At 44.8% G+C, this 12,045-nt stretch overlaps 1 protein-coding gene and 1 long non-coding RNA gene across 4 annotated transcripts in view; one reads left to right on the top strand and one right to left on the bottom strand.

The window, feature by feature from the left end:
• Window positions 1–12,045, top strand: part of CDK19 (cyclin dependent kinase 19) — a 123,093-nt gene that overhangs the window by 19,332 nt on the left and 91,716 nt on the right. Inside the window, exon 2 of the mRNA XM_069973632.1 lies at window positions 3,284–3,359. Coding sequence (XP_069829733.1) covers window positions 3,284–3,359 — 76 coding nt within the window. The remainder of the gene's footprint in view (window positions 1–3,283; window positions 3,360–12,045) is intronic.
• The window catches only part of LOC138794768 (uncharacterized), a 77,963-nt gene that overhangs the window by 44,221 nt on the left and 21,697 nt on the right, over window positions 1–12,045 (bottom strand). The gene's annotated exons all lie outside the window — the stretch shown is intronic.

The following is a 12,045-nucleotide window of genomic DNA, read 5'->3' as shown; positions in this document are numbered from 1 at the left end:
TACCCCTGCAAATTCAAATCTATTAGTGGGTTAGAACCACCTAAATGAAATTAAACATGTCGTTAGAAAGTTACCTAAATTTTCTTTTAGAGAATTTTGGAGATTTGTCTTCTCATTTTCCATTTTATATGTATATTATAAAATAATCCTAAAATCGTGTAGTTTCCATTCTAGCCACTAGGCCTAAATCTAAGCTGAGACTTCCTGTTTTGTTTCCCATCATTTCCCTCCTTATAGACAAAAACAGGAGTACAGTGAACGCTAAAGCCAGTATAGGGCTATGTCCACACAACGTCATAAATAGAGAAAAGGCGACCGCTTTTGTTATTGCCGTGATTTAACTGACTGCATTGCAATGCATTGAACTAAATGGGGAGACGGACGTCCAATGGATGTCCAATGCACACAATGTATTTAATAAAAGACATTATCACCGCGGACAGCAAAATAATGATCATGACAGTTATTTATAGACATCTTTTGTAAACAGTTTTTCTTTTGTCATCGTTCTTTCTCCGTTTTTATTATTAAATTCCATGGACTTTTCAATTAAGCCGCACCCAAAGGGCAATTAGTAACCCCAAACTAGTATAATGTACAAACACCAGTCAGGCCAGACAGCTAAATGACGTCCATTATTTTAGACTCAAAATTACGGACGTAATTTTAAACAGAGCTGAAAAAAAACGTTGTGGGAACTTAGTTTATAGGTAACAGGTACATACAATAGCTGTTACTCACAACCTGGCATCCTCCTACCTGTGGAATGATCTCTATAAAGGTCACAGAGCACGCTCAGAAGCCAGAATGGAGCAGGTCCTGTCTAGTGTGTTTTATAGGGCATGCTGTAAAGCATATTTCTAAATGCTGTTAACCCCTTAAAGACCGGACCAATTTCCTTTTGGGCGCTTTCGTTTTTTTCTCCTCGTGTTTAAAAGGCCATAGCAGTTGCATTTTTTCACCTAAAGACCCACATAAGCCCTTATTTTTTGCGCCACTAATTGTACTTTGCAATGACAGGCTTATTTTTTGCATAAAGTATGCTACAAAACCAGAAAATAATCAAATGTGTGGTGAAATTGAAAAAAAAAAAGCATTTTTTTTTAAATTTGGGGAGGTTTTGTGTTTACGCCGTTCGCCCTGGGGTAATACTGACTTGTTATACATATTCCTCAAGTTGTTACGATTACAACAATTTGTGCCTTGTATAACTTTTAATTTATTTGATGGCTTTTAAATAATTAAAATCGCTCTATTACCATGCTTATAACGCTTTTATCCTTTGGTCTATGGGGCTGTGTGAGGTGTCATTTTTTGCGCCATGATGTGTACTTTCTATTGGTACTTTGTTTGCGCATATTCGACTTTTTGATCGCTTTTTCTTTTTTTCTGGATTTGATGCGACCGAAAATGCACAATTTTGCACTTTGGGATTTTTTTACAATTACGCCATTTACCGCAAGGGATCAGTATGAAATAAATGAATATTTTGGGCGATAATGCAAACGGCGATTCCAAACATGTTTGTTTATTTTTATTTATAAAATGGGAAAAGGGGGGTGATTCAAACTTTTATTAGGGGAGGGGATTTTTTTATTAAAGGCGTACTCCAGCGGGGGGGGGGGGCATTTTTTTCCTGGGATCGGGGAGGAGGTGGCTGAGGGAAACAACGTCCACTCAGCTCCCCGGTTCTAGCGGCGGGTCCCGCATCGCGGTGCTCCGATACCCGGTTCCCGGCCGCTTCCTGGTGTCTGACGATACGTCACACACATTAGGTGAATTAATGATCTAACAGTGAAACTTAAAAGGGTAGTGCAGCGCTAAGAAATTATTCACAAAATAACACACACACAGTTATACAACTTTGTAATGTATGTTATGTATGTGAATGACCCCCGCCCGTGGACCCGGAAGTGTAGTGCATTATACATACCTGATCCGTGTTGACCAACCCCGTCAAAGACGTCATCTTCGGGAGGCCGGCCGACCCGCTCCTGCCGTCCCTCATGCCGCCCCCCCCTCTGCCGCGTCATAACTATGCTCAGCCGCAATTGGCTGAGTACAGTTATGCTCAGTCAATCGCGGCTGAGCACAGTTATGACGCGACAGAGGGGGGCCGGCATGAGGTACGGCAGGAGCGGGTCGGCCGGCCTCACGAAGATGACGTCTTTGACAAGATTACAGACGGGGTCGGTCGACACGGATCAGGTATGTATAGTGCACTGCACTTCTGGGTACACGGGCGGGGGCGGGGAACACGGGAAGGGGGCCATTCACATACATAACATACATTACAAAGTTGTATAACTTTGTAATGTATGTTATTTTGTGAATAATTTCTTAGCGCCGCACTACCCCTTTAATAATTATTCATGGGACAACCTTTTTAACATAAACAGTATTTAGTATAACAGTGGTTTTCATTTTTTAAGGCATCCGGCAGAATATGCGCATATATATATAATGTATATGTGTGTGTGTATATGACTGCTTGAAAAAGATCTCATGGAGTAGATCGAAACGTCGCAACTGATGTGTGAATAAGACACTTTGCTTTTTCACTTTAATCCGGAGTGCCGTCTCATTAGAAGTTCATATATATATATATATTATATATATATATATATATATATATATATATATATATATACTGTATATATATATGTATATAGTGTGTGGCCATTTAAATAATTAGTCTAGGTTTAAAAAAAGAGTATTACCTGCCCAACCCTCCAGTTCTGCATATTTGATGCTAGCCACAGCCCCTGTGAATCCCCACTTCCTAGTACAGTAATACCTCTGCTCTCGAGTTTAAGAACCGAGCTGTGTGTTCCCATAGGGAACAATGTAAATGGGATTAATCGTTTTTTACACTCCATGGGTCAGGTGCAGAGCGCCCGGCCCACAGAGTGTAAAGACTAACAGTAAGTAGCGGTGCATTGTGCACCACTACTTCCTCTAAGTAGCGGGGATTCCGCCCTCATGGCACTGAACTGCCTAGTTAATAAAACTGAGGATGTAGGTAGGAAAGTTACCTTCTTCCTCAGCTACTTCTGCCTTGTAGAAACATACCAGCAGATTAGATTCTGTTAGTTTCCCTTTAAGAGTGTTGAGACAGAACCAGGAGGCAGGGGCAGATAACTATTGCAGTAACTGTGGGTAACTAACTAGGTTTTTAAAAAAAATTTTAACTGCAAAACTAAATAATTATATCCCGATGGACATCAACTTTAACGTATCTTGGATCTTATTCTCAATAACAATAACATTTCTATCTTTTCAGAAAAGATGAAAAAGAATATGCACTGAAGCAAATTGAAGGTACAGGGATATCCATGTCAGCCTGTAGAGAGATTGCAGTAAGTGTGATTTTGTTTTTCTTTATATTCTGATACTGATGCATTACTGTATACTACACAAGCACACAACCATACAGTTCTCCCTTACATTCTGCCTTAGTAAATTTTGAACAGTTACATATAAATACACTGTAGAAAAAAGCAGGATCTGTAGCTTGCCACTCTACATATAAATGAATATTACTGCCCAAATTTTGATAACTGTAAAAAAAAATGTATATGCAGTAAAAACATTGGTTACAAGTAACTAGGTCCCAAGTAACTGGGCAAAACAAGCTTACAATTAAAAAAAAGATTGTAACTTAGTGAATAAGCAAGATTTGGTAATATGAGCCCCACCCCCCCAGGCCCCCATCCTGATACTGTACTGGATAGAAAGCTCTCTCATTGTGTGTGGAGAGAGTTAACTGATTAACCCCTTCTTTACTGGTACAGTGTTCTTTATTGATACAGAACATCTCATCTACCTTGTTTTTAGGTTGTGGAACGAATCTTCAACATTTCAGTTATTTCTTATGGGAAAGTTTGCTTTCATATACAAGTAATTTGGATTACAAGCACGTTCCTGAAATGAATTATGCTCGTCATCCAAAGTGTCACTGTAGTGTATTAACTGACTGACCATGTTAAAAGGTCTGCAGACAGAAGTCTGAATTGTTAAAATATAAAGTTTATTGATTCTGTATGGGGCTTTTATGAACAACCACCACCTAACCCGCTATCTCTCTGATAACTCTCTTCTTGACCCTCTACAGTCTGGCTTCCGATCCCTTCACTCCACTGAAACTGCTCTCACTAAGGTGTCAAACGATCTCCTAAAGGCCAAATCACAAGGAAACTACTCCTTGCTGATTCTACTGGATCTCTCAGCAGCGTTTGACACTGTAGATCACCAGCTCCTCCTCTCCATGCTCCGCTCTCTTGGCCTTATGGACTCTGTTCTCTCCTGGTTTTCTTCATACCTCTCTGACCGCTTTCAGCATATCCTTCTCTGGCTCTACTTCTTCTCCCTTACCTCTTACTGTTGGGGTTCCCCAGGGATAGGTCCTGGGCCTCCTCCTCTTCTCCCTCCTATACAGCCCCCATTGGACAGACCATCAGCAGGTTTGGTCTTCAATACCATCTTTACGCTGATGACACCCAGCTATATACTGCTTCCCGTGACATCACCCCGCCATCCTGCAAAGTACTAGTGACTGTCTATCTGCTCTCTCTAACACTATGTTCTCTCTATTTCTTGTAAAACTGAATTTCTCATATTCGCTCCCTCTGACCAACCCAAACCCGACATCTCACTCTCAGTCTGTGGTACTAGCATAACTCCTGTGCATCAAGCTCGATGTATGGGGGTTATGCTAGACTCTGATCTATCCTTCACTCCCTATATCCAAGCTCTTACACGCTCCTGTCATCTTCATCTCAAAAACATCTCCAGAATCGGCCCATTTCTCACCATTGACACAACTCAGACTCTGACTGTCACCCTGATCCATTCCCGTCTTGACTATTGTAACTTCCTACTAATCGGTCTTCCTTTCTCATCACATTTTTTTCACCGAAGCATAGAGTGCTGCAGTCAATTTCCTATCCTCCTACCTGTGCTCTACGTTCTACTAATGACCTAACCCTAAAATCTTCGATTATCAGAACCTCCCACTCCTGCCTTCAAGACTTCTCTCGTGCTGCACCAGTCCTCTGGAAAGCCCTACCCAAAGACCTCAGACTCATTCCCAACATTTACAGTTTAAAGTTTGCCCTAAAGACTCATCTCTTTAGGCTCACTTATAACATTCCCTAAACTTGTTCCCCCCCTTCTGTTGTCCCCTCACTCTATATCTCTGACTGCTCCATGTACTTTATACATTTTACTTGCAATCAGACATCGGCGTGTGAGTGGCTCATCCTGTTCTTTCCAACTATGAACAATGGCTGGACCCAGTGGCGCCGCAATGATGAGGCGACCTGAGTAGTCTGCCTCAGGCGGCGCCACCAGCTGTCAACATGGGGGCGGCATATGGCGGATTATAATATGGGCGGTTTGGCGGCCGCCCGAGGCTCCGGGGGGCCCATGCCCGGCCGCCCACATTATAATCTGCCACTGATTCCCGGAATGCATGTACCGGAGTCCCCCCGCGCCCAGACAGCATCTGTAATTAGATGCTGGGAGCGGGGGAGACTGTATTCATAAGCGCCGCACTGTACTGAATCAGCCGCGCGGTGCTGATACTACAGTGCGGCACTTATGAATACAGTCTCCCCCGCTCCCAGCATCTAATTACAGATGCTGTCTGGGCGCGGGGGGACTCCGGTACATGCATTCCACGTCCGTGATCCGTTAGGATCACGGAACGTGGGAATGCAGCCTTAGTCTCCCGGGTGATGCGTGGCTGCCGGAGGTGTCCCGTCCTGTCCCCGGCAGCGCGCGCATCAGAAAGCTCCCCGTGCGCCGGAAGTCACAGCCACAGGCGCACGGGGAGCTCTCTGATGCGCGCGCTGCCGGGGACAGGACGGGACACCTCCGGCAGCCGCGCATCAGCCGGGGACCAGACCAGAGAGGCTCGACGGGGGAACGGATGGCAGGTGAGTTGTGTGCTGTTTTTTGTTTTTGTTTTATCTGCTGTGCAGGGGGGGGGAGGGGAGAGGGGGACCATCTATAAGGGGAGGGGGGGGGAAGAGGGGGACCATCTATAAGGGGAGGGGGGGGAAAGAGGGGGACCATCTATAAGGGGAGGGGGGGAAGAGGGGGACCATCTATAAGGGGGGAGAGGGAAGAGGGGGACCATCTATAAGGGAGGGGGGAAAGGGGGACCATCTATAAGGGAGGGGGGAGAGGGGGACCATCTATAAGGGAGGGGGGAGAGGGGGACCATCTATAAGGGAGGGGGGATAAGGACCATCTATAATAGAGGGGGGAGAGGGGGACCATCTATAAGGGAGGGGGGAGAGGGGGACCATCTATAAGGGGGGGGGGACCATCTATAAGGGATGGGGGAGAGGGGGACCATCTATAAGGGAGGGGGGAGAGGGGGACCATCTATAAGGGAGGGGGGAGAGGGGGACCATCTATAAGGGAGGGGGGAAAGGGGGACCATCTATAAGGGGGGGAGAGGGGGACCATCTATAAGGGGGGGGGGAGAGGGGGACCATCTATAAGGGAGAGGGGACCATCTATAAGGGGGGGAAGAGGGGGACCATCTCCTAAAAGATCAGCACCCTCCTCTCTTGACCTCCTCTGTGCTGCTGGGACTTCTCCTATAGGATTAGCACCCTCCTCTCCTGACCTCCTCTGTGCTGCTGTGACCTCCCCTATAAGATCAGCACTCTCCTCTCCTGACCTCCTCTGTGCTGCTGTGACCTCCCCTATAAGATCAGCCCCCTCCTCTCCTGACATCCTCTGTGCAGCAAGGGACCAAACATTATGTTTACTGGGGACAGCATTGGGGGGGGGCAGAATTGGATTATTATGTGGGCGGATTGACGGGGGGGGGGGGGGGGAGGGGGGCAGTATTAGAATATAATGTGGGCGGATTGATGGGAGGGGGGGGCGTCATCCTATAGTTCGCCTCGGGCAGCAGAGAGGCTAGAATCACCCCTGGCTGGACCATAGACAAATGAAGCACTTGTGCCTGGTGTTGACCCCAGTTGTAGTCTGTAAGCTCCAATGAGCAGGTCTCGTATACACTTTGTATTTTTATTTATTCTAATTATCTAACTGTGTATTATGTAACCTCTTTACTGTATGTATAAAAAAAAAAAGCGCTGCGGAATCTGTTGGTGCTATACAATTTATTATTATTATTATTATTATTATTATTATTATTATTATTATTATTATTATTATTATCAGGTGACGTTGGTGGTGATAGGGGTTGGCCATGATGGAAAATCATTACTCTCACTGCAGCTTTCCCAAAGACCATGCTGAATGTTCCTGTGTATGGGGAAGATGGGTGGGAGAGATAACTGACAGCCAAACGTTCAGCTGCCAGTTATTGAAAGTGTATGGCCACCTCTAAACTTCTGAACTTTATCAGGAACTGGCTCCCAACTCTGACTCCAGCTCCTTTATAATTGGCAAGTCAGACACCAGGAGAGTTATTTATCAAACACACCCCACCCCCTGGATTTTTTACTATTGCCCAGAATACCCCTTTAATTTCTACCTCTCACATCCTGCTGCAGCCATAGTACACACAGAAAGGCAACCTGCTGTAGCTATAGCACACACACAGCCTGCTGCAGCCATAGCACACACACACACACACAGCCTGCTGCAGCCATAGAGCACACACACAGCCTGCTGCAGCCATAGCAAACACACACACACACACACACACACAGCCTGCTGCAGCCATAGTATAACTGAAGAAAAACCCACAATCTTTTAAAGATTAAAAGTATGGGCACAGCACTGGTCTATTCCCGAGCACTGGCCAGCCATGGTGCATTGGGGGCAGCAGTGTCGATCTCCCCTCCCCTTAGTTACGTGGCTCCATTAATTCTAATTGAACCGCATCACAGAGAGTAGGCGCCGCCTCCAGTGCATCCTGTGTCAGGGGCCGCCCCAGTGCATCCTGTGTCAAGCGCCGCCCCCAGTGCATCTTGCCCGGCTGGTGCTCGGTAATAGACTGGCACTGTGCCCGAGAACCTGGCTGCAGCTCACCAAAAGGACCGGGCCACCGTCATCCCTGCGCCAGCACGGGTCTGTTAATGTAAAAAGCCCATTGCCATGTACCAGGTGGTACATCTGCTTTAAGGATATTTCGAGTAACACTGCCCAGATATTGTTAGATACTACTCTTAGTTATGCAGCATTCATTATAATAATTCCTAGCATGCATGTTAGATTTTAAAATGTGGGAAATCTGACATTAAACCATAAACCACTGTAATCCTTGCTACTTTAGTAAACCATGCTAAGAGCTGACAGTGTGTTTCTACAGTGATTCACATGGTGAATTATTGTAGCCTGAACAACTGCAGTGACAGAATTAAGTTTGAGCAGATGGCTTGAAATTCAGTAATGGGATGACCATGTGTCGTGTATGGACCACAAGCAGCTCTAAAGTCTTGTTGAGGTACTGTACGCTAACAGATCACTTGTTCTCTTGCAGTTTGCTGAGCGGGCAGAAAGAAACAAGGAACCTCTGTTCAAAAGCAACTGTGTTCATGCAGTGGCAGCACCCTAGTAAAATTATGACTCTTGGCACGGGTCTCTTTTAAGTGCTTCCATATGTTTTATGTGGACTCTCATGTGATATATAGCCAGTTACACTAAAAGCATGGGAATCCAGTGAATATCTTTCTTGTGTCTTGATATAATTCTCCTTGTGGACAAGATGGATATTTTTCCATAATGGGCAGAGAAGCTATCCTAGCAACGTGAAAGAGATGTAGTCTAGTTGGTATTAAAGGTCCCAGTCACACAGATTTACTGCCAACAGTATTAATTTTAACTTAAAGGGGAACGCTGGTGAAAATGTCAGAAAGTTATATAGATTTGTAATTTCTTTCTATTTAAAAAATCTGAAGTATCCCAGTACATGAGCTGCTTTATGTCCTGCAGGAAGTGGTGTATTTTTTCCAGTCTGACACAGTGCTGAAGAGGAACTGTCCAAAGCAGGAAAGGTTTTCTATAGGGATTTGCTACTGCTCTGGACAGTTCCTGTACCGAACAGGGGTGGCAATGTGTCAGAGAGAGCACTGCCTGCAGGACATACATCAGCTGATAGGTACTGGATTTGAGATGTTTTAAATAGAAGTAAATTATAAATCTATATAACTTCCTGATACCAGTGGTATTTTTTAAGGCAGTTCTTTTTCATGTTGGAAAAGAGACATGTTATGATTAATAAAAAGCAACACATTCTGTTCAGTTTTGAAAATGAAGTGCAGCTTTGGTTAAGCACTGTGTTCCCTTTATTGTTTTTCTTTCTAACTTGCATAGTGTCACCCGACTGTTCAGGAAACTGTGTGCTGCTCCATTCAAGTAATAGGGGCCTGTTAGCTGTATGATAGAGAGCAAGGAAGAAACTCGGGAGTGCGGCATTCTTACTGTGCCCCACAAAATCATGGTATATTCTAGCAATATGGAATGCCCCTTTATAGGGAACCTGTTATAAGATTTATGCTATTTAATGGTCAGGAACAGATTGGGAGGAATTTATCATGCTGTGCGCCAGACAGACGCATATGAGCGTGGCACCGATCTGTCAGATGATCTTGGGCCAAAATCTTGTGTGTGTGCGCATCAGAGTACTTCTGAGAAGCAAGTGAAGAAGATCACTGCAGGACACCTGACAGCATTCAGGGATAGAGATGGTCAAGGCTATGGCGCATGCACAGTAAAGCTTTTTAAGTCGAAGTGAACAACAAGTGCATCAAAAGTGCATGTTCAGGCCAGTGCAAGTGTCTTAGCACATGCAAGATCTTTAGGTGAATGACTAGTCTTGACTAGTGATGCACTTTGCTGTGAAATATTGATACTGCTATTTATACTAAATATGATACCAGGATTCCCTGTACTGTATGTTATGTACTGTAGGCTATTGCACAGCTGAAAATACAGTACACTTCATAAAAAAATGGTTATTAGAAAGCTGCTCATCTGCCATGTTCTCTGTGTGCTAACCATCTGCCCCCTAATGTGACCTGGTTGGCCCGCACCAACCACCCACCCACCGCTCACAGCACTGCTAACTTCAAGTTACCAGCATGGAGCAATCACCCATGATGGCTTTTTAACTGTTTAGATGCCATTGTCAAAACCAAGTCCGCTCCATACTTGGCACGGGGGTGGGGGTGGGGTGGTGATGGTTACAGACGGAGCTGCGTCACACAGGGGACTGGGTTCCGTCACACTTGAGGCCAGTGGTCCCGCCCCCAACACCAGGTGGGCTGGTGCTCGGAATTAGACCAGCGACATGGACGGGAACCAGGTGGCGGTTGAAAAAGAAGGCCCATGTTGGTCTGTTAATGTAAAAAATTGAAGTGATGTACCTAGTGCTACATTCACTTTAAGTCACTTGAGTGCCCATCCCTGCGGAGTACTCGAGTATTTAGCAGGCAGATGATGTATTCCTGCCCCCCAGTGCACCAATCCACTTCAATAAAGTTTACATTTTTCAGGAAAACTGGACTGAGGATCAAGGTAAGAAAATTAGCTTAATCCTCAGCTCCCTGTGTATTATAGGCACATAACTTCTAACCTGCTGTTAGGCCTCATTACATGTTCAGTGATTTTTAAGGCCCGTGATTAAGTCTGCTAGCTCGCTCTGTGATCTGTAAAAAACTGTTGGTGATTGCATTCATTTTGCAATCTGTGTCCGTTTTTTCTGCGGATCTGTTAAAATTGTACAATGGTAGTCATTAAGTTAATTACATAGCTGACATCACATCCGTGTTTTCACAGATGCCACATTGATTTCAGTGGGGCATCCGTGCTGTGATCAGGGTCCAAGTTATGACTTTTTTTTCCACGGAACGGATTGCGGATGTGTAAAAAAATAAACAAAACTGATCATGTGCATAGCTCAGTTGAAAGCAATGGGCTATAAAATTGTCCTTTATCATGGATCCGTGATCACTGTTAACGTCACGGGACACGTGAATGCACAATGTCGGCTGATCGTTGTCTTTCAATATGTTCTATTAAAACAGTAATGTCAGTGACGGTATATGTAATAGGCAGAAGACTGCCTCTCTCTCTCCAGTGTGCCACCCAGATGATCTAAGGATAGTCTGGGCAGCCCCTCCAGCAACATTTTCCTACAAATGGCACTGAGAATGCGCCTATTTGAGCTCCATGAGGCCAGATATTGCAAGGATGGGTTTATAAATAAATATTAATAATAAATAATAATAAATGGGTTTCTACTGGGTGTAAGTATCTAAAATACTGATATATGATGATATATGATAGATGGTTGTGCTCCCTTGAGCTGGGATCTAAGAAGACGGCATTGCCACCTAGTGCTAACTATAGACATCATATTGCGTCAGATTTATTTTAGGAATGTGAATCAGCACAGACACACTAGTCATTTTCCAGTAGAAGGGAACTGGAACCTCCTTCATTCACCAGTCACTACTATCAAATTACAACTGAAAGCAGGGAGGTCATTTTGAAATAAAGGTAGAGAAGAAAATCCCGGCACTCACCAAGTCAAGTATTGCTTATTTATTCTGTGCAAAACATGATGGGGTACAGGAGAATGCGTTTCGGTGTATATACTTCATCAGCTGATGAAGGCTATACGCCAAAACGCGTCCTCCTGTGCCCTATGATGTTTTGCACAGAATAAATAAGCAATACTTGACTTGGTGAGTGCCGAGATTTTCTTCTCAACCATGTCTGTGAAGCCATCCCACCACGAGCACCACCACTACAGCAGTGCCGTCTCCACCACTACTCCAGATTTTGAAATAAAGGTCTCAGAAAATTGTGCAACCCGCCTGAAGCCTTAAAGTGACACTGTCACCCCCAATAATCATTTTTCAATCTTTACAGGTGTGTGTAACCCACCTATATCTCTCTGCATACCTGTAACTATTTTTCAGTTTCATGAGGTGGCTTTCCCTGAAAGCGTAATTTGGCCGGGTATCTTCTAGCCCCACTGGGCGGGGCTTGGTCCCTGAAGCGCCACATAGCCCCGCCCATTACAGCGCCGTTGACCCCGCCCCCTTG

The sequence above is a fragment of the Dendropsophus ebraccatus genome, chromosome 6, assembly GCF_027789765.1.
Source record: "Dendropsophus ebraccatus isolate aDenEbr1 chromosome 6, aDenEbr1.pat, whole genome shotgun sequence".
Taxonomy (NCBI): Eukaryota; Metazoa; Chordata; class Amphibia; order Anura; family Hylidae; genus Dendropsophus; species Dendropsophus ebraccatus.
The sequence above is the reverse complement of the archived record's forward strand: the minus strand, read 5'-3'. Positions and strand labels throughout refer to the sequence as shown.